At 37.0% G+C, this 27,601-nt stretch overlaps 1 protein-coding gene across 1 annotated transcript; it reads left to right on the top strand.

Annotated features, from left to right (window-relative positions):
* The first annotated feature begins 6,986 nt into the window (after positions 1-6,986).
* On the top strand, positions 6,987-26,813 carry LOC106009625 (prolactin-like). The gene is made up of 6 exons (XM_021260479.2): positions 6,987-7,081; positions 11,896-12,000; positions 15,078-15,247; positions 23,190-23,297; positions 24,246-24,425; positions 26,467-26,813. Exons 2-6 carry the CDS (start codon positions 11,970-11,972, stop codon positions 26,656-26,658), a joined length of 681 nt encoding a protein of 226 aa, XP_021116138.1. The 5' UTR covers positions 6,987-7,081; positions 11,896-11,969; the 3' UTR covers positions 26,659-26,813.
* Positions 26,814-27,601: the final 788 nt, after the last annotated feature.

Raw genomic sequence — 27,601 nt, 5'->3', positions numbered from 1 at the left:
ACTGAATCTGTCAATTAAGTCTAGGAGTCTTTTGGCAGAGCTTTTTGGGTCTTCTATGTAAAGTATCATATCATCAGCAAATAATGACAGTTTCATTTCTTCCTTTCCTATCTTTACTCCTTTTATTTCTTTCTCTTGTCCGATTGCTGTGGCTAATGTTTCCAGAACTATACTGAACAGGAGTGGTGATAGCGGGCATGCTTGTCTTGTTCCTGAGTTTAGCGTGAAGGTTTTCAGTTTGTGACCATTTAGTATGATGTTGGCTGTTGTTTTTTCATAGCCTTAATCAGGTTGAGATAAAGACCTTCTATTCCAATTTTGTGTAGGGTTTTTTTTTTAGATCATGAATGAGTGTTGGATTTTGTCAAATGCCTTTTCTGCATCTATTGAGATGATCATGTGGTTTTTGTCCTTGACTCTGTTAATATAGTGTATTACATTTATTGATTTACATATGTTGAACCATCCTTGCATCCCTGGGATAAATCCGACTTGGTCAGGGTGTATGATCTTCTTGATGATACTCTGTATTCTGTTTGCCAGTATCTTGTTGAGGATTTTTGCATCTATGTTCCTTAGGGAGATTGGCCTGTAGTTGTCTTTTTGGGTTGGGTCTTTCCCTGGTTTTGGAATCAAAGTAACGCTTGCTTCCAGGAATGAATTTGGAAGTATTGCTTTCCTTTAAATTTCATTGTAGAGTTTAAAGATTAATGGTGATAGTTCTTCTCTAAATGTCTTGTAGAATTCAGCATTGAAGCCATCAGGACCTGGGCTTTTTTTATTGGAGAATTTTAAATTATGCTTTCATTTTTACTCCTTATAATTGGAGGTTTAAAATTTTTATATCTTCTTCATTTAACTTTGGCAATCTGTATGTATCTAGGAATCTGCCCATTCTGTGTTTTCCATTTTATTAGCGTACAGGTTCTCGAAGTACGTTTTGATGATCTTCTGGATTTCTGCTGGATCTGTTGTGACTTCACCTTTTTCATTCTTAATTGCATGAATTTCAGTCTTTCCTCTCCTTTTTTCGATAAGGTTGGCTAAGGGTTTATCCATTTTATTTATTCTTTTGAAAAACCAACTCTTTGATCCATTGACTTTTTGTATCATTCTCTTAGTCTCCATTGCATTGATTTCTGCTCTGATCTTTATAATTTCCTGACTTGTATGAGCTTTGGGTTTGTCCTGCTGTTCTTTTTCTAGGAGCTTGAGGTTCAGCATTAAGTTGTTTATTTGAATTTTCTCTGTTTTCCTAATATGGGAATCCACTGCTATGAATTTTCTTCATGGAAGTGCTTTCATTGTGTCCCATAGATTCCTGTATGTTTTACTGGCATTATCATTTACTTGTAGAAACTGTCTAATTTATTCTTTAATTTCCTCTCTGACCCATTGGTTGTTTAGGAGGGTGTTATTCAATTTTCATGTGTTTGTGGGAGTTTTGTACTTTCTAGTACTATTGATCTCCAATTTTATTGCATGATGGTCTGATAATATACAGGTGGTAACTTCAGTTCCTTTACATTTACTTATTTTTTCCCCATTCCTAGCCCTTCCTTCACCCCCCTCCAACCTTCCCTATTTACAAAGACTTTATTTCCATTTTTTCCATTTCTCAGCATTTTTCCTTTCCCTTCTTTCCTTTCCCTTACCACTCCCACTACCCCTACCCCTTTGGACCTTTTCTTCCTATTTTAGATTATCGATTATTCATTCTAATCATTGGTACATTTTAGGTATACAATATAATGACATTCATCATTGGAAATTTGCACCTTTACATAGTCTCTCTTGGTTCTTATTTTTCACCCTTGCCCAGCTCTCCCTTCAACCCCTCCATTCCTCCCTATTTACAAAGATTTTGTTCCTATTTTTCCATTTTCTCATATTAATCCCATTCCCTTCTATCCTTTCCCCTAGCCCTCCCACTTCCTTCCCCTTTGCCCCTTTTCTTCCTATTTCATATTACCTATTATACATTTAGTCCTTATTTACACTTCCTCCAAAGTTGGTTATGAGATCCTCAATTCCAGAGATTCTCTCAATTCTAGAGCTACCCATTAGAAAAAAAGCATACTTGTCCTCAAAGACACAGAGACACCAAGAAGAATGTGAAAAATGGTTGTGGTAGAGCACTACTGTAATACCAGTAGTGTGGGAGGCTGAGGAATTAGCAACACAAGTTCAAACACAGATCAGGTAACTTAGTGGCTTCAACAGAAAATAAAATAGAAATGATTGGGGATGTAATTCAGTTCAAAGTCCATGTTATCAATCAGAAGTACTGGAAGAATATAGGAGAAAGAGAAGAAGGATCAGAATAAGAATAAGAAGAACAAGAAGGAAGAGGAGGAAGAGAATTCAGATAGAACTTTTAAGTTTTCCATCATTTCAGTTCCTTAGCTCAAACTACCTTTTGTATAATCACACTTATACACAATTTTCCACTCTTCCTTACACATAAGCATAAAATACACGATACTCCTTGTGTTTCTTTGAGTTTTTATTTATGAAGTTGTCACGTCGTGTTAAATTCATACGAAGCTAATTTGTATGCTTTTAAAATTTTTTGACCTGTTTTGTGATGTAAGAGTCTCAACTATGAACTGAGTATGAGCATGAAAGACATCTCTTTTCTCTTCTGATTTTTGTCTCTTGAATACGAAAATTGTAATTTGAGGCTTAGTCTTGGCAGAGAAAATGAGTCATTTTCAAATAACCAAATTCATCCCACAGCATGTTTGGTCTGGTTTGAACACTAAATTATATGTTTTTGCCATTTATATTTTCCTCATTTTACTTTATGTTTTGCTAAATGGAATATCTAGTATTTGTGTGTATCAGTTTCCTGTGTACAAGTTAAAAGATTCCAATACATTTTCTATTTTCTCACAATTATCATCTCTTAATTATTATATATGAACTTGACTAATTAAGAAACTAATTAACCAGGCAGATTAGTAAAGCATACTTTTGGGTCTGTTTGTGGGGTGTTGCTAGTGATGATTAAGATGTAGTCCAGAAAACTAAGGGAAGAATTCAATTCACCCTGATTGTGGGTGGCACCGTCAAATAGAATAGTAGCCTTGATGGAATAACAAGAAAAGTAAGAAGTTGATGCCTTAAAAAAGCTCTCTTCTACTTAAACGGGTGAATGATTTGGTGCTGAAGTCACCTATGCTTCTCCAGTCTTCCAACACAGAGTCATACCGGCAATGCTCCGTGGGGTTTTCAGGCCTTCAACCCCAGATTGGTGCAGTTTCCTTAATTCCTCCTGTCCTGCAAATTCCAGCTTCTTGATCTGAGTAGCTAGTGAATCCTCAGGGTCTTTAACATGAAGATGACCATTGTTGATTCTCCTCTCTCTTATCCTTTAAGTTTGCTTAATAAATACTTACAGAACTATATAGATATAAATTTATTTTTCTATATCAATTTAGTTCCTGGAGAGAAATTTTACAATATATAATCTGATATCAGAAATGGTATGTAAAACAGAAATGTGAGGATAAATTCCACTAATTGATTTAGTGCTTTCTGCATTTGGCTTTATAATTTGATGAAAATTATAGTTATGACAGTTTCTCCTCCTTGTAATATAGACACTACTGATAGTCTGAAGTGTAGACTTAAAAAATATGTAATATTAATCCAATAGATTATCTGAGTTCCCTATTTATGAAATGCAAGGAATTTAGTGACTCTATGCACAATAATTTTGAGCATATTAAGAATACTAAGTAACATGATTATGTTGGCTTGTTGCACATAACATCTCTGAACAAGGTAACAAACAGAAGTAACGCTCAAAGATTCAAATGAACAGAAGAATCTAAGCAATGGTGGAAACTGTGACTTATGTAGACTTATTCAGACCTTCGACAGTAGCTAATTATAGTGCTCCCACAAGTGAAATAGATAGAAAGCCTACTAAATTTTTATTGAAATTATGTAAGTAGAAATATTTCAGGGCAAATAAACAAATACACCTCAAACCATAACTATAGAGAACCACAACAACTTAAACAATTCCCTGACTGGAGCCGGCTTATAGACCCAGAACACCTTGCATGAAAGGGATGTCAGGTAGCCTTTAGGAGTGACCCTGGTGCACTACCAAAATTTTACACTGTTAGTCCTCCTTGCACTCTTCCCTAAAGGGACACATGACCTTTGACCAAGGTAACTGCACACTGTAGAAGAGAAAATAAATATTTCAAGGCCTACTGAACACTGAATTTGAACTAAAACTGATTCAGCAGGTCCAAAACATGAGTGGCTCTTCATAAAGCTAAGGGCCTAGGGAATAAGATGATCAACAGACTTTTAGCCAAGGTTAAGCTCACAGTGGTCTCCAAGTACATTCTCTGATTATTTCTCCAGGCTCAGATAGCTCAATTAGTATATATCAAATTAGTATTCTACAGAATTCCCACTTTGGCCTTCTATCCTGTGGAGTGGGAAAGGTCAAACAGAAGCAGTTAGAATTGCCTCTTTTTCGTAAAATAGTAAATCAAACTGTATTGCATTTCTTAAAGGAGGGCCTAGTTTATCACCACCAAGAGCTCGAAAGATGCTGGGTGATGGGGTCAATGGAAGAATATTTAACTCTCTGCTTACGTGGGAAGAAGACAGGTGGGTCTTGGAGAACTGTGCTGTCTTGGAGAACTAAGCAAGTGCTGATGATAACTGTTGCTTCTACACCAGATGTGGTTTCTTTCCTTGACCACATCAACACATTTCATGGCACCTGGGGTGCAGCTCACCAAGGCTGACTTGGCTAGAGCCACTGCTGGGTGCACAACCTACCAGCACCAAAATAGATGCTGGAAACGTGCTGTGGCAACATTCCCCATAGTGATCAGCCTGCTCTCTGGACACAGTGATTATATTTCACTGTTTTCACCATGGAAGTAGCAGTACTTTGTCTTACTGAAATAGACACACTCTGGGTATAGATTTGGCTTCCCTGAATGTAATTTTTCTGTCACGCTAACTTCCGTGGACTTATAGAAGGGCTCATCCATCATCATCATGGTATTGCCTACAACTATGCTTTAGACATGAGGGAACAGTTCAAGGTCAAAGAAGTATGGCCATGAGTTCAGGCTCATGGAATTCACTGGTCTTAACATGTTTCCCATCATCCAGAAGCAGCTGAATTGATAAAATGATGAAATTGTCTTTTCATGATGTAACTACAGTGCTACTAGGTGGCAATATCTTAGAGGGCTAGGTTAAAGTTTTCCAGAAGGCTGTACAATGGACTCTCGAGTTACAACCAGCCTGACATATGAACAACTTGGGTTATAGCCAAAATTTTATTTTTAACTTATGACCAAAGTCTTGAGTTATGACCCAAATGCTTGCTGCTTGTGCTTCAAGATGGTCTCTTAATCCTTTAAGAGTTCTGGAAGGAACATTACAACATCCTTTCCTGTGTGGGATTATTTGCGAAATCCTGGCCCAATGTCTCTCTAAGGACACTGAGATCTTCCTGGAAGAAAGTGTGGCCTAAAATTATACAGGAGAGAGACTTGGAAGGCAACTGACCAACTTGAGTTAGAACCAGCCCTCAGGAGTGAATTAAGTTCTGAAGTCAAGGGTTCACTGCTTATATACGTTTAGAGTTTTTATTAGTGCATGTTTGCAGTGCATGCAGCTTACAATCTTTTGGGGGAATGGGTGGATGTACATACTACAGCTTGTTTCCTTTTTTAATCTCCTTCTGCTTCCCTCACCCTTCCCTCCTTCCTCCTCTAATTCCCCCATCCTGATTTTCATTTCTGTTGATGCTATTAATCTTAGCTCTTGTTACGGTATATAATGTTTACATTCACTGAGGTTATTAGATTCATGTGCATGGCAGACGTCTATTCTACTTAGTTCCCCTCCCTTCCTCTTCACCCCTTGCCCTTGTTCCCTTGGACAATTTCCCTATCACGAGAGATCCATCTCCTTGTCCCGCTTCTATCCATCCTTTATTATTCTCTTTGTTTAGAAGCACCTGGAAAATACAATGTTGAGTGAAATAAACCAGAAACACAAGCTTAAATACCATATGGTATCTCTCATTTGAGTGAGGCAAAGTATGCTCTTAATCAGTATCCAATATATAGTACTATTTCTCCCAGTGCTGGGTTTCTGGATCCCAGGAATTAATGGGTGGAAATTGAAATGGTACAAGTCCCCATTATCTTTCAGGACCAACTAGCAATTTTATTTCTGATCCTGTGACTTTATGCTCTGCGGTTCTAGAAGTCAGTTCCAGAAAGGGACAAGAACAACAATGATTCCATCAAACTAGAATCTGAAAATTCCTCACGGCCATTTTGGGACCCTCCTTTTTCTTAGCCAATAGGCTACATAGGAAGTTATGGTGGTCTTGGAGGTGATTTATCCAGATTGCCAAGGAGAATTTGGACTAGTCCTTCACAGTGGAGGCAAGGAAGAGTATGTTTGAAGTGCAGAAGATCTCTTAAGGCATCTCCTGGTATTATTGTGGCTTCTTGTTAAGGTCAACGGGAAAGTACAACAACCAAATCCAGGCAGAATGAGAACTTGCCCAGATCCTTCAGGAATGAAGATATTGGTTATTCCACCAGGTGAAAATACCAAGACATGTTAAGATGCTTGCTGAGAACATATATATCTTTGCATGCTTTGTATTCCTACACTATATAAAATAACATCAATTAACTTTGTATCACTAGATAAATATTATTAAATGTATGCAATAAGTTATTAATGTTACAAGAATAGTATGCATAACTCAATGGAAATTTTGCCTCTCATAATGAGGAAAGAGTTAATATGTTCCCAGTTCTATGAAGGATAGTTCTATAGTAAAGCTCACTTCTGGGTATGTCCTGGGGGGTATTTCCAGATATGATTGCTGATTACTGAGCAGAGAAGACACACCCTGATTGTGAGTGGGACCATCCAATAAGCTTGTAGCTTGAGGAGAATAAAAGAGAAACAGAGAGGAGGTCTGTTGCAGTGTTTGGAAGCTCCAGTTTCTTCAGCCACCCAACGTAGACTCACAACTGAGACTCTTCAGGGAGTGTCCACACTTTTGGTAAAGGACTGGTATTAATTTTTAAATTTTTGAAATCTGTCTTGTTTTGTGACTTCCAGCTTCTTGGACTGATCAGATCAGGTACTGGATCCTCTGGCTCCAACACAGACTGTCATTGTGGTCTCTCCTGGCTCTAAATCTAATTTAAGCCCTATCTTCTATCTCTACCTAATAATGTTAACAAAACAATATATTTAGGCTTGGAAGAAGATCGATGGATCTTGGAGATTTATGGTAAATTATCATAAGCTTAATCAAGTGGCGACCATAATTGTTTCTTCTATAGTGTGTATGTGTGTTTAATATATATTCTATTGAACTTGTTCCTCTACAGACCCCTAATTAATAGGGTTATAATAGCAGTTTAACTTGACATTGGTTGAATCCCAGATAGAATCTATAAAAAGTTAATATGATCATACTTACTTCCACCTTTTGTCACTTTTGCTGTGATTTTTAAAGCTTATTTAAAAAGCTTAATTTCTATTCATTTTGTTATAATCAGGGAAAGCTGACATCCTGTGATCTGCTTTACCTCAGGGTTCTTTCTTACTGCCTTGAAAATTTTTCTTTCCCTTATCATTCAAAAGACTATCACTAAATATTTTATTTTTTGGCAAGGAGATCATAACATCATCATTAAATTTTTAAAAAATGTCCATTTACTGCAAATGAATAGGAACTTAGCTAACCAGTTATCACTGTAGGGACTTCTTAACTGTAGAAGTATATATTGCATTAATAAGACAGGTAACATTTTTTGACTAAATAAGTAAACAAGATAAATCGTTATGTGTTGGCAAAGATATTTTAGACAAATTGTAATACAGAAATGTAGCATAGGGTAAAATATATACAGGTATGTATTTGAGGTAGTAGTTCTTCCAAAAACTTGTTCTACTTCTAAATCTGAATTCTTTCAAGCTACGCAAAACTTGAGCAGATGAGGAAGGCAGGTGCAGTAGTGTTTCAGCACAAGTATAGCTTTATGAACTGTTATGCTATGAAAATTCTTCTCAGTACAGATCAGTACTGGTTTGCACACAGCCCTCTTAAGGACCCTGATTTATCCAGACTGCTCCAGTTCTTCTCCTGCTACCCGATATGTGCATGTGAAACTGAGCAGTTAAAAATTACATCCTATCAGTTTGGGGATCACTGGTACCCTGATCTACACCTACACTTTTGTATTCTGTTAAGAGGCGCTTATTCTAATTGAAATTTTGAAATATAAAATTTATCAGCTCTCCCTGTTCACACAAGTTAACTTTTCCATATTTTATGACTGTGCATCAATGAGACCAGAGGAGTCCCTGAAAGAGTCCTGGCTGTAATACTGAAAGTTTCTGGAATAAGAAAGAAGAGATTTGAGGGCTCAGAATCTGAGTGAGACACTATGCTTGTACCTGCTCAGAATTGTAAGGGTTGTAACTAAGTGAATCTCCAGGGGTTATAAATGTCAAACACAGATCTATAAATTAAAAAAGAAAATTATGATGATTCAAAACTCTCAAAGGTGTTCATGTCCCTGTATCAGAGACCTCTGCAGTAGGTTCCAATCTCCTATGGCACAAGGCTGAGAAAAAAATTAAAAGCCATAACTAAAGAGACAGAGAAACCAGGGAGCCAGGAAGACCAATGCCGCTCATCCAGTGAAGGCTAAAGTCAGTCCAAGCCACTGATTTTAATTGGTAATCAACTGGGGTAAAAGTGAACTATGTGCTAAAGGGGAACTGGTTCGAGGACCTGAAGTAATGCAGTTACTATGGATACTAACGCAAGCAAGGCTTGTGAAGGACAAGACAAAGCATTCTCAAATTGAAACAGAATAGAGAAAATAATGGTTATAATTAAATCCTTGTCCTTCTAGTCAAGAAGGTTTTAGTTGTGGAAACAGAATTTGAGTGCGAGTCACTTTGACCTTGGCACACAGGCTGCAGCCAGCCAGACTTGTTTCTCAAAACAATCCAGTTGAGGAGTTAACTCTTTATTAGCCTGCTTTGGGCATAATTAATATTGTAGTCCCCTGCATCCTTGGACCCAGTAATTCCTGTCAAGGATGTGCTTTCTAAAGACATATTAAAGTTGGAGCCAAATAGGAATTTCGGAGACCTTTTCAAAAGCTTCCACTGTGAATTTTCTACTTAAAGAGAAAATGCTCTCAAGGCTCTCAAACCGATTATGAACTTGGGTCCTGAAGTCACAGAGACGGATGATCTCCAAAACACTAGCAAAAAACAAGGAATAAGCATGACAGTTTAGGAAGAAAACCATGTCAATATGCATGAAGTCACAAAATGATACATTTAAGATTGTGCCATTGAAGCTTCATCTAATGTGTTCTTTACATTTTCTGATATGTTTTGTTGAAGAACAAGTATTCTATTTTAATTTTCAGTCCTAGTTCTGGAAAATGATTATTTGGACTTTTGAATACATAAATAGCATGCATTTCATAATTTGCAAATTTAACATTATTAAAGATAATATACTGCTAATATAAATTGAAATACCTTGCGATGCATTTGCTTTGAAGACTTTCTTAAACTTTTATTCTTTAACCCTTTAACAACCTGTACTGTATCTTAGAGTAGATACATTTCAAATAAAATGCTTTTTGCATATGAGATGCTTTTTACATATGCTGTGTCATGAATTCCAGAGAAAAATTCAAAATATTCCAAACCTTAAAATAAATAAATGAAACAAAATAGAAATAAAAGCTCTATTTCTAACTAGGAATGAAAACCAATTTAATGCCATTTAATATTAAGAATTAGGGTCCTTTAATAAAAGATGACCAAATTGCTTAATAGTTTCATATACTAAACAGCCTGCAAATCATTTTGGCTGTTCATTCATCTACTTGGCAGAAATTAATTACCAGCTCTCAATTTAATTACAAGCCATCAGAGTAAATTGATAAAAAATTGGAGTTTTCACCATAAAAGCAGCCAAGGCCATTCTTTGTGATTTTCTTTATTTTTCTAATTTAAGAGCACATTTTGATAAAGAGAAAAGGGACACACAAGTATTAAAATTAAAGCAGTGACATAGGACAAGTACAAATTTTTGCATAAAATATGCCTTTTGTCCTGTCTAGATGTCAAAGTACCCTGCTTGAAGGGAACATGGAACTGCAGAGCAGCAACATGGCTTTGTATAATTTTACTGAGAAACTTAACTCCTTGCAGTTCAATAAATCAATAGACCTGCACTGAATACACCCAACTCTTATCCTGCCTTTCTACAAAAGTTCCAACAACTTTAAAATTGAAGAGGAGGTGTAAATGGCAGTTTTTTTATGGCAGATTTTCTTACTTTTTAATTTCTATGAGAAGCAGGAAATGTAGCACAGTATCAGTTTCTCCACCACCAAGGTCTGCTTTCTTAGTAACTCTGACTTTCATTGTCCAGGGAGAAAGCAGACAGTAGGAGTGGATGGGACACTGACCCAGGTTCTGGATGTACAGAACCAGTGAATCACCACTCTTAATATTGATGATTCAAAATAGAACAATGCTTAAGCTACAACAATTAGAAGACCAATTCTAAAAGATGCTAGTTTTGCTTAAAATTTCTGATCAGATCATTACTAAAGTACAAATGTTGTACTAGCTACTATTGGAAAAAGAAATGCCATTGTAGAATTATTTGTTAAAGTCACCCCATTTGTCTCTCTACTTTAAGAAAGTAAAGTTGAAATTAAAAGTCACATCCTGCTTTAGATGTATGGACCTCAAAATTAGAGAAAGTGATCACCAATTTCATTCCTATTCATTATAATCATGTCACTTAGGTCAAAGAGGTGAATGGAACTTCTGATTCCATGAAAGCTGAATTTTTCAACTTTTCTCAGAGTGAAGTCAAATCGATCATAAGTTAATTGCAGTTTATTGACCTATATCTTTAAGAATAGTAGAGATAATTGGCTAGAATCTTGTTTTATTGTATCATTGCAAGGTATGTGTGAGTATGTGTGTGGTAGTGTGTGTTTGCTCTCAAGAACAACTGATTTTTTTCTTTCCTTCCTTCCTTCTTTCTTTTTTTGGCTAAAGTAAACTACCTAAGGTCAATGGTGAAATCTTTCACTTGTTTTGGGGCCTCCTTAACCTCCCTCCCGATTCCTCTTGAAGTAGTGATCCTTCCTGCATCTAAACTGACTATGGAGGAATACTTCTATTTCTTTGTGTTTAGTTTCTGCAAGTGGGTAAACTGGGGATAATAATACAAATTGCTGTGTATGTTAAAATCAAGAGCAATAAGAAGATAAAATACATATTGTAAAACAAGGTACAATAAAGATATGTTATTTAAAAAGGAATAAAATAGAAGGTGAAAGTGCAAAGAGAAATTGAGGAAAATATAATCAATCAGTACATACCAGGCAACAAAATATCCTCTTATTAATCCTTATTCTATATCTTTAGTTAACACATTTTGAAACTTGTAATTCACCTACGATCTTTAATAAGAAATTTTATAATTGATAATACATGAGGCTACTGAAATACAATGCTACATACTTAAGAAAGTGTAGAGAAATAAAAATTAAGTTTAAAGTAAATGACTCAAGTAGACTTCCAGATTGTCTAATCCAAGCTAGTCTTGGGTCTCACCTTCATTATATCTTTTATTTCCTTTAGTCTCATTAAATAAAATCCTTCAGTTATGGCCACTATGTCTTCCTGAATATAACTAAGAAGTAAAATAAGATTAAATATTTGAAATTATGGGGTAATCTCAATGATAGAAGGAGTGGGCTGGAATGAGGAAAGAGAATGCCTGACTATTATATTCACAAAATGTCAAAGGTCTATAAACCAACAGTTGAGCTTGGACGCGGGACGACTGGCCAGTCCTTCGTTGGTGGAGTGTGTTTCCCGTCATGATCGTCACTGTGGAAGGCAAGGGGAAAGGTATGTGCACAGTTCAGTGAGTTTTTGGTTTCATCAGTACTCTGGTGCGGATTAATGAAAAGAGACTTCTGATTCGTAGGTTTTAAAAGAACTAATTATTGTTCTGGAAAACAATGGCACAGGGAACAGTAGTGTTTCAGAGATGCTTAATGCTGGAATCTTTCTTGTTCTGGACATTTGGCAAAAGTTGGGGAATTTTGCATTGTCTCACTGGAGGTTTGACAGTATGGGAATGTGCTAGAGGTGCCTACTTGAAAGACAATATGGTCTGCTTAAGCATTCTTCAATGCATAGAACAGATCCAAGTACAAGGAATTATTTAGCTTAAGAAGCCAAAAGTACTGACAGAGAAATTCTAGGGTACAATAAGACCATAATATCTATGGGTCCAATTTGTCACAACTCCAGAAGGCCTAAACTAATATTTTCTGATTCTCTGGTCTAGTACATGAATTGGCTACCTTGAATGAACCTAATGAAACTTTTAATTCAGGCAATGTTGGTTTAGTTCAAGGAAAATGACTGTTTAAAAGAAAAAAAAGGCTAGTGCTAACAAATCATCTTTACTTTCTTGGTGACATTTGCAAAAAAGGTAAACTAGTAATGACTATAAATTTTTTGATGTATAGAACAATAATATTTGTCTATTTTACATTATTTTAGACTGCAAAAATCTTTCAGATGACAGATGTGCAGGTAAATTTGTTCAGAGTTAATATGTATCCAGTTGTGGATTTCCCAGAGAGCTCTCCCAATTCCTCTACATGCAAAGTACATTTTCTTTACTCATATACATAAAATACCCTTTGGCTAAATTATTTTACTATGACATCCATAAATTCAATTTTTTGAATCATTATGTATTTGGAAAAATAAGTATATAAAGTAATTATACCTTATTGTTTTAATTTTACACTAAAATGTTATTTAAATATTTCTAAAATAAAGGTATGTTCATGTTAGACATTTTTTAGGTTTCTTCATATATATAACTTTAATATTTGTCTAGTTTCATCTTGGAGATTTCCAATCACATTTATCAAAAATACTGTGGAAACTAATCTCATATCACATTTTTATGTCAGGAATTATTCTGGAATAGCGTCAATGAAGGTAAAATTTGATTTTAACTGGGTAGTGACATTCTGTTTCTTTGATTTTTATGAGTATAAATTATTGATAGGTTGGAGGTCTATATTTTTCAACTACTGAAATACAAAATTGATGTAATCAACTCTGATCACTGACAAAGATTTTGATGTGGGAGTTTTACAGAGCAAAGAAAGTGCATAAACTCAAACTTCTGAGGGTCCCTGTTATCCAACACCCAAGCCACAGAGTCATTCTTCCAAGTGACAGCAAGAAGCTCTGTGTACACTGTGTCCACGGCCGCTGCTGGGGTCCCTGCTGCACAGATGCAGCTGAGAACCCACAGGTGAGCGCAGAGTGAGCAGGTGAGAGGCGAGGACCACAGCACTCGTGTTCTGCTCCCCACCTGCCAATCACAGGACTTGGAGTAAATCCCGTAACTACTGCAAACCATGTGATTCATCAGTATAATCAGATGATTTCAAAGGCCCAGCTTATTTCCTAGGGTCAACCCAAAGCTCAAATTTAGAAAAAAAACTAATGGTTTTGCAAAGTGTCAAGAAAATACATGGATGATAATGCTGAGTTAGCAAGTCTGGGCCATGGCACAGCCTTTATGATAGTGTTTCCTTCAGAGTACTACCAACCAAGCAAGAACGTGTTTGCATTTTATCAAACGTGAAGATAGAGCAAACTGTGGTGTTCTTGGCATATGAGTGTGCAGAATCAAAATACCAGATAGTACACTCAAAATTCACAGTCTCCCAGAGAATCTGACTGCTGGAAATCTACAGAAATCCCCAAGAGAAAAAACTATGTTAAGAGAATGGCTTAAGCACCGTTGATCAGACTTAATTTAAAATCCAAATATTTGTGAAATACAGAAGCATTACAAATCAGCCTAGGGTTCTTTTGCATGTTTCAGAGGGAAATTATGAATTGACAAAGTGCAGCTCAGCTGGAAGTGCTGATGTCACCAGTGACGCTGGATACCAGCAGTGGACAAGCGAGCTGCTGGTCACTGCTGTTGCTGGCTGTCACTGAGAGTCCAACATGTGCTGGACACTGTAGGTCAACTCTAGCAGATGCTGGGTCCTTGCTGCTTGTCTTTATTGGCTGTTGGTCTCTGGAAATCTTTGGTGTTCATAACTCTGGGTGTTTATTCACCTTTTTTGGGAAACCAGCCACTCTTTGCATACACTAGAATAAAAATCCCAAGTAGATTTACAGGACTTTTGGAGCCCACAAGATTTGAGCTCATGAATTATTCAAGAAAAAAATAGGACACTAAAGTGAGTCTTATTTGTAACAGGGTTGTGCTGCAGCAGAGCAGGGCAGCCCTCAGGAGGGAGCTCTGATAGCCTAGGACCAGAGCAGGGCCTGGGAAGTGCTGCTTAGTAAGCAGCTTGCAGGCCTGTGTCTGTGGGGTGAGGGCCGAACCTGGGATCTTCTGGAAGGCTGCTGTGAGTGTTGGGCATGCAAATAAAGGGCCTGGATCCCTCCCTTCCCGATCTCAGCCACTCCAAGGTGCCCGCTCTGCTCTCAAAATGCAATGGTTCTGACTGAGGTGGTGGGAGTCAGGGACACCACACTGCTGGCTGCACTCATGTTGGAGCAGAGAACGGCAATTTGATAGCCAGGAAGACAGGGGAGCAAAGGAGTGTAGACAGCTGTGGGACAAGACACACCCTTTCTCCAGTAGGTGAAAAATGAGAGTCGGGCCTTCTCATCTGTCTCAGCAGCACTTTTCAGGAGTGATTAAAAATGGAGGAACTTACCCACCTCTCAAACAGTGTGTCTGCAAATACGATTTTGTATTTAAATGTACACAGCAGAAGGTGTTGATTCTTCTCTCATATCAGCTATTACAGTGCCAAGTCATGCATCCCAGGGCATAAGGAGAGATCAAGCTTTCTTCCTCAGGGCTGATTTTGATAACTTGGGCTAAACAGACCATCTCGGAGTGGCTTGTGTTTTGGTTTAAACAGGGTCCCTCCTGCTGCTGCTGCTCATGTCAAGCCTGCTCCTGTGTGAGGACGTGGCCTGCCATCCTCTCTGTGGCAATGAATGCCCCCCGCTGTATACAAACCTATTTCTACCCATGGTTGCTGCATCTCATTACGTGTACTTTACTGCTAAAAAACTCTTCTTGGATTTTGTAAGTACCTCACTTTTCCCCTCTTCTTAAGAAATTTCAAACATTTGGGCTTCACAATAATTTCAATATGAAGTCCCTACTAGCCAAATTTCAAATAATATATATTAACAAGTTAAAGGTAAAACCTGGAACAAGGAGAAAGGGAAAGATTCATGGGATCTCAGATTGTCAAAGAAAATGATTTTTTAAAAATTCCCTTAATGTATTTAATTTTCAAAAATTTAAGCACGTAATATAAATCCCCTATTGTTGGGGCATAGGAGGAGCACTGGTTTCTTGCTCGCAGTCCAGAGCGTCCTTCACAGAACACACTGCAGATGTCCAAGACATGAGGATGGCTTTGAAGAGAGGTGGGTGGATTTAATGGAATTGAACTAAACTGACTTCATGTCAGGGGGGAAAAAAACCAAATCAGTAGCTTTTTGGAAATCTCAAAATGCCAGGAAACATTATTCTAAGATTTCCAGTGTGAATCTATAAACACAACAGAAGGGCTAGGTTAGATGTGGAAATAGGTTCACTCTTTTAAAAAAATTATTACTAGTTTTTAATTGATTAATTTTATTGGTACATTTTAGGTATACAATATGCTGACATTCATTATTGGGAATTTGTACGTGTACATGATGTATCTTGGTTCTTATTTTTTCCCTTTCCCCTGCCCTCCCTTCAATCCCCTCCACCCTTCCTATTTACAAAGACTTGGTTTCCATTTTTTTCTTTTCTCATATTTATTCTTTTTCCCACTTTCCTTTCCCCTAGACCTCCCGATTTCTCTTCCCCCTTGTATCTTTTCTTCCTGTTTCACATTATCTATTATACATTTTGATCCTCATTTACACTTTCAGTTTCTGAAAACAGAGAAACTATTCAGTATTTACACTTGTGTCCTATTTTCACTTAAGAGTATCACCTCAATGTGCGTCCATTTATCTATAAATGTCTCTAATTTCTCATTCTTTATGGCTGAGTAGTACTCCATTTTATAAAAAAAACACATTTTCTTTATCCAGTCTCTGGTTGATGAGCAACTGGGCTGTTTCCACGTTTTCACTCTTACAAACTGTGGCACTATGAACATGGGTGCACATATATTACTGTGGTATGATTCTTTTAGCTCTTTTGGGAAGATACTCAGCAGGTGAAGACCTAGGTCAAATGGGACCTCTAGTCCTAGTTTCTTGAGGTATCTCTGCACTGATTTCCACAGTGATTGCACCAGTCTGCACTCCTACCAGCAGTGGAGAGGGTTTCCTCTTTCCCCACAGCCCCGCCAACATTTGTTATTGGTTGATTTCTTGATAGCAGCCATTCTTCCTGGAGTGAAGTGGAATCTCAGCATTGTTTTCATTTGCATCTCTCAAATGACCAGTGATGTTGAACATTTTTTCATATGTTTATTTGCCATTTCTACTTCTTTGTCTGAGAAATGTCTGTTCATTTCAGATGTCCATTTTTGGACTGGGTCTTTAAATTTGGGAGTTCTGATTTTTTAGTTTTTTATTATTCTAGGTAGTAGAACTTTATTTGAGGGACAGCTGGTGAAAAATTTTTCCCACATTGTGGGTTGTCTCTTCAGACTGTTGGTGGTTACTCTTGCTGTGCAGAAGCTTGTTAATAAGAAGAGATCCAACTTGTTGATTGTTTGTGCTAGTTCATGGACAGCTGAGGTTTTTTTCATAAAATCTTTTCCTATACCAATGTCTTCAAGAGTTCTACCTAACCTCTCTTTCAGCTGGTTTAGTGTTTCAGTTTTAATATTTAGATCTTTAATCCATTTTGATTTTAGTTTAGTGCATGGTCAGAGATATAGTTCTAGCTTTAATCTTTGGCAAGTTGAAACCCAATTTTTCCAACACCATTTAATATGACGGTATCTCTCTTCCAGTGAGGGTTTTTGGCTCCCTTGTCAAAGATGAGGTGACTGAGTATGTCTGCAGTTGTTTCTGCATCTTCTAATCTGTTCCACTCATCCTGAGGTCTGTTTTATTTTGCCAGGACCATGCTATTTTTATCACAGTAGCTTTGTAGTATAGTTGCAAGTTGGGGATTGTGATACACCCTGCCATGTCTCTGTTGCCTAGAATTTCTTTTGCTATTCTGGATCTCTTCTTGTTCCAAATGAGTTTTTGGATTGTTTTCTCAAGTTCTGTGAAGTATGCTTTTGAGATTTCAATTGGGATTGCACTGAATTTATATAGCAGTTTTAGAAGTTATGGCCATTTTCACTATGTTGATTCTTCTAACCCAGGAGCAAGGGATGTTTTTGCCTTTTTGGATATCCTCTTCAATCTCTTTTTTCAGAATGCTATAGTTTTCAGAGTAGAGGTCTCTTATTTCTTATGTTAGAGTGATTCCTAGGTATTTGATTTTTCTGGATGCTATTTTGAAAGGAGTTGTTTCTCCAGTTCCTCTCTCAGTGAGTCTCTTGTTCTTGATTAGGAAAGCTATTGATTTTTGTGTGTTGACCTTGTATCCAGATACTTTACTGAATTTGGTTATTAAGTCTAGAAGACTTTTGGTGGACTTCTTAGGGCCTTCTGTATAAATATCACATCATCTGCAAATAATGTTGATTTAACTTCTTTGTTTCCTATCTTTATTCCTTTTTTTTTTTTTTGTCTTCTCTAATTGGTCTGGCTAATGTTTCCAAAACTATGTTGAACAGGAGCGGTGATAGTGGACATCTTTGTCTTGTTCCTGATTTTAGCATGAAGGATTTCAGTTGTTCACCATTCAGTATGATATGGGCTGCTGGGTTTTCATAGATGGCTTTTATTAGGTTGAAATGAATACAATCTATTCCAATTTTCTGTAGGGTTATTTTTTTCATGAATGAGTGTTGGTAAGTTTTTAATTACCTTTTCAATTTTGTTGATGTATATTGGGTTGCTTAGAATTTTTGGGTCTACTTCTTTCAACTTCTCTTTTATACGTATCTAGAAATCTGCCCATTTCTTCTGTGTTTTCCATCTTATTGGCATATAGGTTCTCAAAGTAGGTATTGATGATCCTCTGGCTTTTTGCAGGGTCAATTGTAATTTCCCCCTTTTCATTCCTAATTGCATGGATTTGGGCCTTTTCTTTCCTTCTTTTTGATTAGATTGGCTAAGTGTTTGTCAATTTTGTTTATTTTTTCGAAGAACTAACTCTTTGTTTCATTGATTTTTTTGTATCTTTTTTTTTTTTAGTTCTTTTATTGGTACATTTTAGGTATACAATTCATTTACATTTATCATTGGGTGTTTGTACCTGTACATGATATATCTTGGTTCTTATTTTTTTCCCCATTACCTGTGTGGCCTTCACCCCCTCCACCCTTCTCTATTTACATAGATTTCATTTCCTTTTTTTTCTTTTCTCATAGTTTTTCCTTTCCCCTTCCCCTCCCTTCACTCCTTCATCTTTGGACCTTTTTTCCTATTTCAAATTATCAGTTATTCATTTTAATCATTTTAACCCTTGTTTACACTATCAGTTTCTCACACTAGAGAAACTATTCGGTATTTACACATGTGCACCCTATTTATTTCACTTAAGAGTATGGCCTCGTTCTTTTAGTCTCTATTGCATTGATTTCTGCTCTGATCTTTATGATTTCCTCCCTTGTATGAGCTTTGGGTGTGTTCTGCTCTTCTTTTTCTTGAAGCTTGAGATTCAGCATCAGGTTGTACATTTGAGCTTGCTCTGTTTTCCCAATATGAGTATTCACTGCTATGGACCTGTGCACCCATGCTCAGCTCTGCTCCATCCAAACTTCTTGTTGGTATGTGGGCCCACTTACTGATGGTATGTGGGTGGGCCTCTTGCTGTTGCTTGTGAGCCTGTGCAAGTCTTTCCAGTCACCAAGTATTCACTGCTATGAATTTCCCTTGTAAGACTGCTTTCATCATGTCTCATAGATTCCAATATATTGTATTGGCATTGTCATTTAATTGTGGAAACTGATTTTCTTTTAGTTTCCTCTGTGACCCATTGGTTGTTCAGAAGTGTGTTGTTCAATTTCCATGCATTTATGAAATTCTTAAAGTTTCTTTTGCTATTGATCTCAAATTTCATCACACTATGGTGTGATAATAAATAGGGGATAACTTCAGTTCTTTTGCCCTTACTTAAATATGTTTTATGAGCGAGTGTGTGGTCTATTTTTGAGAATGACCTCTGTGCCATTGAAAAGAATGTGTATTCTGATTTTGTGGGGTGGGACACTCTGCAAACATCTGTTAAGTCCATTTGTTCAAGAGTTTGGTTGATTTCTTGTGTTTTGGTGTTTATTTTTAGTCTAGTTGATATCTCTATTTTTGACAGTGGGGTATTGAGGTCCCCCATTACTATTGTATTAGTGGTTATTTGATTTTTCATATCCATTAGTATTTGTTTTCTATAGTTTGGTGCACTAGTATTTGGTGCATATATATTCATGATTGTTATCTCTTCCTCTTGGATTCTTTCCATTATAAGCATGTATTGTTCCTCTTTGTCTTTCTTAAATAGTGTTGGTTTGAAATCCATTTGATCTGCAAATAGGATGGCTACTCCTGCTTTTTTAAGGTTCCTATTTCATGGAGTATTGTTTTCCACCCTTTAACTTTCAGTCTAGGAGTTTCTTTCTGAATTAAGTGTGTTTCTTGTATGCAGCATATTGTTGGATTTTGCTTCTTGACTCATTCTGCCAGTCTATTTCTTTTGATTGGTGAATTGAGATCAGTAACATTGATGGATATATCTGACTTATTGACTTATCCTTTTCAGGATATTTTTTGTTGTATTCTCTCCCTTTGCATTTAATTTCTTTTCTTGCCTGATGGATTCATTCTGATGGACTTCCTGGGGTTGTGATCCTCATTGTTTTTTCCTAGAATATTGCTTAATATTTTTTGGAGTGCTGTTTTAGTATTCATGAAGTTACTCAGGTGCTCCTTGTCACAAAATTATCTCATTTCTCCATCAATTTTGAAAGATAGTTTTTCAGGGTACATCAATCTTGGTTGGAGGCTCTTTTCCTTTAGGGCTTCAAATACATCACTTCAAGCTCTTCCTGCCTTGAGGGTTTGAGTGGAGAGGTCTGCTGTGATTCTGATGGGCTTTCCTTTGTATGTGATTTGTTTCTTTTCTTTAACTGCTTGTAGAATTTTGATCTTCTGTTGGGTTTCTGGAATCTTAACTACTATATGCCTAGTTGTAGATTTTTTTGACCATGGCTAGTTAGAATCATATAAGCCTCATTTATCTCTATGTTAAATTGTTTTCCCTTGTTTGGGAACTTTTCTGCCATTACTTTTGTTAACAGTTTTTTTCTATGTCATTTGCACCCTCGGCTGTTTCTTCATTGACTCTGATCAGTTTTATGTTATTCTTCTTTGCAACATCTAGCAGCTGTTGGATTGATTTCTTGTGGTCCCTTTGTATTTTAAGGAATTTTTCTTTTCCTGGTCACTAATTGCAAAACTATCTTCTATATCTGATATTCTGCCCTCACTTTGACACATTATGCTTCATAAACTTTCAATGGAGCTTTTTATCTCCTGGATATCTGTTTGCATCAGTTTTATGAATTCCATTTTTTTCCTCTGCTTGGATTCGATTATGTTTCTCAGATCCTCTATTTTTTAATCTGTGTCTATCTAGAGTTAATAATCATGTTTGTCACTATGGACAAAATGTCTGTTGTAATCTGAGAAATAATTTCTCATTTTACTTTTTCCAGATCTCCTTTCATTGCCAATTCTGTGAATCCAGGTAGTTGAGTATCAGATTGTTCCATCTTGTTGCCCCTTGGAGTTGCCTTTGGTGATCTGGAAGTCTGGTTTTGAGTCTTGTTTACATGTCTTTTCATTTCAACAGATGCAGCCTGCTTTTTTTGAGGGGACTATTTGTAGCCCATTGGTCTTTAATTCTTAGCAAGCATCGTCGAGGCCTTCTGTCTGCCACTCACCACTGCACCAATTCCTGGGTTCAGAATGGTCACCTTCTGGATCCCTGTGGTGCGCTTTTGTCCTGGTGGGGTTCTGGCAGGGGGCTGTGCACATTTGTAATGATATATGGGCATGCCTCTGGCTGGGGCTGGGCCACCTGTGTAGCTGTTGTCTGGGAGGACCTTTGGCTGGGAGCTGTGCACCTGAGTCACAGGTGTCTGAGCTGGCTTCTGGCTGGGGTGGCACAGACTTACCAATGGTATTTGGCAGATCTAGCTTTGGTTTGGGGACCTGGCTAGTTCTTTTCTAGGCCAGGTTCAGTCTTTTTGTATAAAGTTACATTGAAATCTGGCTGTTATATATTCCAGGTCAGTGACCTGGTAGAGAACAGACTAGCTCTTTTTCTTTTTTGGTACTGGGGATCAAACTCGCGCCCTTGAACTTGTGAGGCAGGCGCAAAACCACTGAGCTAAGTCCCTGGCCAGACTAGCTCTTAATATCATAAATGGCTTCCATCGAGAACATGGCCCAGTGTTTTAATTAATGTGCATCATCCCATTTTAAAAATTCACCTCATGTTCTTTTATTTCCTACTTTCCAAAGGCCATCCTTCTTTTATTAATCCATGTCCACAGTACATGATGTTGATGCTCATCTTAAGGAGTGGGTACATGTGCTTAAAACATCTTGATTCTTTTTAGTACCCTTTTCACTACTCAGTTACATCCCTCTGTTTCCAGATGCTCTTTCCCCATTTTCATTATTATTGTTACTATTATTTTTAGTTCATGTTTGCCACATATAATGATTACACACGTTGAAGGTAATTTGTACATGTACATGACACATTTTAAATTTTTATGTCCCCTTTTCCTCCTCCCTCCCCCTCCCTTTAGTCACTTGGTCCCCTTTCCACTTGCAAAAGAGCTATCACCTTATTCCTCTTGTTAGTATTTTAGTTTGCTCTTTATTTGTACTTTGGATAACTAAAACAAGAGAAACCGTATGGTATTTAAACTTGTGTGCCTCAATAATTTCAGTTAACATTATGTTTCCAACGTGTATCCATTTTCCTACAAGTGTCTCAAATTTATATTACCTTATAGCTGAATTTCCTTTCAGCATTGTAGACACTTTACATTCTTTATCCACTCATCTGTTGATGCACATATGGGCTCATTCCAAGATTTAGATATTATGAATTAATTGTGCTGCTATAAAATTGGTATGTGTGTATGGCTCTAATATGGCATCTTTAGCTCTTTTGAGAAGACAGCTAGGAGGGAAATAGCTTGATCAACTGGAATTTCCTCATTTAGATTTTTGAGACATCTCCATACTGTTTTGCACAGTGGCTGTACTAGTTTACATTCACACCAAAAATGTTGACAGGTTTGTTTCCACCACAGCCATCTTTAATCTTCCAAATCTTCCTAGCAATCCCTTCAACTTTCACCACTTTTGCCTAATACTAATCTCTCTGTGTTTCTTTTGATTTTTAATCTCAATCCTACATAGAATTTCTTGAAATGTTTTTCACTGTTCTATGACTTATTCTGTCACAATAACAATTTTATTTTGAATCTATGCTGAACCTCACAAGATACAGGTGTGTGGATTTATCATCTATTTAAGGAGAAGAATATCAGAAAGCAAGAGATTAAATAGGTGAATGTAGATGCATATGCATCATGGCATTTGGCACAAAGAGCAGAGAAAATGATACTCACTTACACTTTTGTAGTTATGCTATTCTAAGTGTTTGCAATCCAAGTGATAACAACTCCTAGGAAGAGTGAGAAAGCAACAGCATGAGAAAGACAGGAAGAGGGAGGAGGTTAGAAAAGTCAGGTGAAAAACAATGAAATTATAGAGTCAATGAAAAAGAGGCAAATGTGTTACTTATTTCTTTAGTTTCAGCTTTTATGTAGCTCTCACTTTAAAAAGTCACACATCCATGTAATGTACCAATATTCTGGCAATAGATTTGTTTTATCAAGTACTTGGATTTTCTCCAATCTTTCCAGGAACACTACTATTCCAGGAACAAATTCTTCTTTATGCCAGCCATCAGAAGGTGCCACACAGCTGGCATCACTCTTCCAGATGACAGTATACGTCCCTCAAAGATAGAGGTGAGTCCCCCACCCAGCTCCACTAGAACAGCTGAGGCAGTGGCTGTGGTCTCAGAGGTTCTGTGATCAAGGTTAGCAGTAATCACACCTGTGCAGAAAGATGGAGAAAGAGAAAGCAAGCAAAGAAAAATTATATGATGTAGGCAATAAAGTATACACAAAGACAAATCTACACAGTTTGTGCTAGATCCATAAATTGTTCAAGCTGAAATAATGTTTTAACCAGCCTTTTGAATCTGTGATTGAATGTATTATACTGCAGGGAAAGTAGAAATCAATTGCACATTCATGTAAATATGTAAGAAAAGCAGATGTAGTTTTATTTATAACAGGTTACTAGTGACTCCTGCACTGGCAACTTTTTTACATTACTGACTAGTGCCTGATCTGAGACATCTCTTGTAGTTTCAAGACTCTCCTATTTCTGCTTCAGCTTCTCTGATACTGCCTTTTAACTCTTCAATCACTCTTCAGCCACTCTTGAACCACTGTGTATGTCCTGTATTATGTCACAATTCTGACAGATTCAACCCTGGTCTCGCTCTGATGACCGTAAAACCTACATGTCAAGCCTTAAGTATTTATCAAAGGTCCAGTTTTTTACCTCGTAATTTCTCTCTTTGGATTCCCTGGATAGACACACATTTAACTTGATTACAAATTAACAGATGGGATTTCAGAGAGAAAACAAATTTCAATTTTATTGTTTACAACTCTCAGAAAATATATATTTCCATAAGCCAGTTTTGTTTCTTTTTTTACTGTAATAAAATCAATATCAATGGCTTAAATTATACTTTTTTACTCTATCTTTTACAGAAAAATTTTGCACACACACACGAATGACAAAGAAATATTTTAGTTAAGTCTTTCTGAGCCAAAGCAACATGTAACTAACCTGGTATATCTCACTTATTTTTATGTGATTTCTCCAACTTTGGTGCTTAGTATGCAGATGACTTCAGATTTGTGGTCCGCTTGCTGCATTCCTGGAATGAACCCTTGTTGCATCTTGCTAGTGAAGCACATCGCCTGCCAGAATATAGTAGTCACATCAGACATGAAGCTGAGCGTATTGCCAATCAAAGCCGACATCTTCAAGAACTCATGAATAATGTAGTCATCCAGGTAAGTGCCTTCAGATGCTTCCTTGGTGTTTTATTAAAGAGGTCCCCACTGTGATGGGAAACGTTTTGAAATTTCTCACTTTGCACAGAAAACATTTCAACTCCACATTCCTTCTCATAGTCTGCTATTAAACAAAGCAGGGCCCTTGGCCATCTCCTGGGAAGATTCTAAGATTCTAAGATAAGTGCATCTTAGAATGGTTTTGTTGACAGGTGTGCCTTCCTGCATATCTACAAAGATACTGAAGACTTGTTTCTTCATGTGGTGGGTGGTTAAATATTTTCCAGGGAAAGAAAATCAGAGGAGTGCCTGCAAGACAAATGCTTCCTTCAATTATATCAGGACACAATAGAAGAATTCTAGCCAGATACTTTTCCATTTGTTCTTGCACCAGGGGATAAGAGTAGGAAGGGAGTAAGGAGAAAATCAGAATTAGCCTGGACTGCACCCCCACCCTAGCCACTACACAGAGGATACTGAGGAGCCCATAGCACCAGTCACGTCCCACAAACATGAGTTTATAGTGCTTATCTCAGAAGAAGAGATATCTCTCCTGGAATGTTTCTCATTTTATAATTTATAGAAAGTGAGCATAAATTTTGTTTTCCTTCATGTTTCTAAATGAAAATTCATTTTAGATTGAATTAATATTTTATTATGTATCTCCATTCATATAGGACAATGCTAATGTTAGAAAACAGATAAGATATTTATAAACTTCCCAGAAATAATGTACCATCTGAACAATAATATATGATTACAAAAATAAAAGAAATAATTTTATATTTTTATTATTGTCCTAAGAACATGTTGGTGTGGTCATTTTCTCATTTTTATAAGAAAAGACTACCTTCAAAATAAATACAAAAAGCATATTAACCTAGGAATATAGGAGATGAACACCTTAATTTTCTATTTTTTTAATTATTGTGAGCTGACTTTCTAAGGACACAGTTTATTCTATTATATTACATTTTCTGATCCTTTTTTCCTATACTTATATATTCTCATTCACATCATGATAATTGCACAGTAAATTTTGTCTTGTACTTCAAGCAGGAGAAGTAAAAAATATGAAGCAGAAATAAAGGTAACACACACACGCATCCACTTCAAATTTCATTAAAAAGTATTCTCTGTGACCTAGAATTCTGCTGGCCAGGGTCTACAATTAAGCTAGATTTGTACCTGGTAGCTCATGAAATCAGCTGACACATTTAGGGTTCCATGATGGTCACTGGGCTCTGAAATCCCTGAGGACTCACAGTTTACAGAGGCCTTTAGAGGGCACAGGGATTTTGTGCTTCCTCCCTCACACAATGCAACGCTTTTTTGCACCAGACTCTCCCCAACTCCACTGTGGCTGTCACCACCAGGGGTTGCTGCTATGACCCTTCTTTTCATAACCTCAGTTCCCATCAACTCTAATTCCAGTGGACTGAAAAAAAAGGTAGCAGGTTCTCATGGAAAGCTGGGAGGTACATTTCTTTGATAGAATGTGAAACTTCTGATCTTAATTCATTCTGGCTTCAGTATCTGTACCTTAAAGCATCAAGTGAAGTCCTTTTCATGTCTAAGTTTTTTTGTATGGATGTAAGATAGATAATAGATTTGGGTCCAAGTAAACAAAAGATAAATGGTGATGTAACAGAAGAAATAGAATACAGAGGGCACCTCAAGGATGTTTCAAGAAATGCTAAAGTTCCTTAAGTGAGAGAATGGGAGGTAGCCTCTCCATTGCCCTTTGGTTATATCACGTATATATTAAGTAGCCAATTTCTGGCTGTCAGCCTGTCTATTCATGAAGGAACGTACTTTCCCCACGATCACTTGCATGGCAGAAAAATAATATATGTGTTCTTCTCTTAGCCTTTAGATGGCTAACAATTTAATGATATCCTGGCCAGAATACACAAAAACTTATGCCTTTAGCTAAAGTTTTACATTACTATCTCTTCCCCAAATCTTAATTGAACAATTGAAGGAAACAAAGATTAAAACATACTAATATGAGTAATAAGTATTTGTCTTTTGATGCTAGTTTGATCCTGAAATCACAAGCAAAGTGGACTATGCTGTCTGGACAGAACTTCCATCCCTGCAATCAGCTGATAAAATCACTCGCCTGTTTGCTACTTATAATCTGCTCCGATGCTTGTTTGGGGATTTCCGTATGGTTGGTGGTTATCTCAAGTGGTTGTTGTGCCAATTTGCTGAATCTTTTGAGTGTTAACCCTATATCCATTCCTTCTCTTGTGGAAACGGTTCTTAACAACGATGGATCACTTGGAAAACTGCTTTACATTTTATTCTTTTTAATACTTGAGAGTAAGACTGTAAATTGTTGTCTCTTAAAAAATGAAAGTTCTAAAATAAAAGGCTGTTTAGCATTAGCAAATTCTTCAAAGTTGTTTTATCAAACTTTTTTTCATTTCATGCAAAACTAAAAGAAAATCTACCACCATCGGGAAGATGCTACAAAAATGGTGAAAAGAGGGGCAGGGACTCAGCTCCGTGGCCCAGTGCCTGCCTCCTGAGGGCAAGGTCCTGAGTCTGATCCCAAGTACTGCAAAAAACCCCCAAAGTGACAGAAAGTAGCCTTGCAAGTAAGATGACTAATGAATTATTTTATAACCAGTGAATTAATGTGAGTCAGATTATGAAAATCAGAATACTGGTTATCAGAACTCTTTGTGAAATATACCCATGTTCTATGCACTAAATTTCACAGTGTTCTGATGAACAATGCAAGCTCTATTGCAACAGTGAGGCCAGAAATAGAATTAGATTTACAGAACACCCTAAAAATTGTATGCCACAAATATGACATGTCTTTACATTTCTCTAACACATGTATTCAGTCATGTTCTACTGGGATCCCATCTCCTTAGCATCATCTTGAAAACACCCCTTTTTCAGTCACTCTGGGTCTAATAAGTGCAATTCAGTCAGGTCCAACTCTGTCTCATATTCAGCGAATTACTATATTCCTCTCCCTCTATGGTGGCCCAAGGGACACAACAGGCTCACCAGATGGTCAGTTACTCTAATGTTGCTTCTCCCCATCTTCCTCTGACTAGTGTGAGATGAAGAAGAAGGATAGGAGATTTAGAGAAGATCTGGTGTCACTGACTTCTGAGCGCTATCCTAGGCTTCCCATTGCTGACAGGGACTAA

This window comes from Heterocephalus glaber, unplaced genomic scaffold (assembly GCF_053883595.1).
Source record: "Heterocephalus glaber isolate CG9 unplaced genomic scaffold, H.glaber_assembly_v1.0 deba00001472, whole genome shotgun sequence".
In the NCBI taxonomy this organism is placed as follows: Eukaryota; Metazoa; Chordata; class Mammalia; order Rodentia; family Bathyergidae; genus Heterocephalus; species Heterocephalus glaber.
Note: the sequence above shows the minus strand (reverse complement) of the source record. Positions and strands in the feature narration are given on the sequence as shown.

Bases quoted from the DNA above. Each gene is read 5' to 3' on its own strand.
- LOC106009625 (XM_021260479.2), top strand. From the start codon at position 11,970: ATGATCGTCACTGTGGAAGGCAAGGGGAAAG. The intron at 12,001-15,077 runs GTATGTGCACAG...TGGTTTAAACAG, and splicing joins TGTGGAAGGCAAGGGGAAAG to GGTCCCTCCTGCTGCTGCTG. The intron at 24,426-26,466 runs GTAAGTGCCTTC...TTTTGATGCTAG, and splicing joins TGAATAATGTAGTCATCCAG to TTTGATCCTGAAATCACAAG.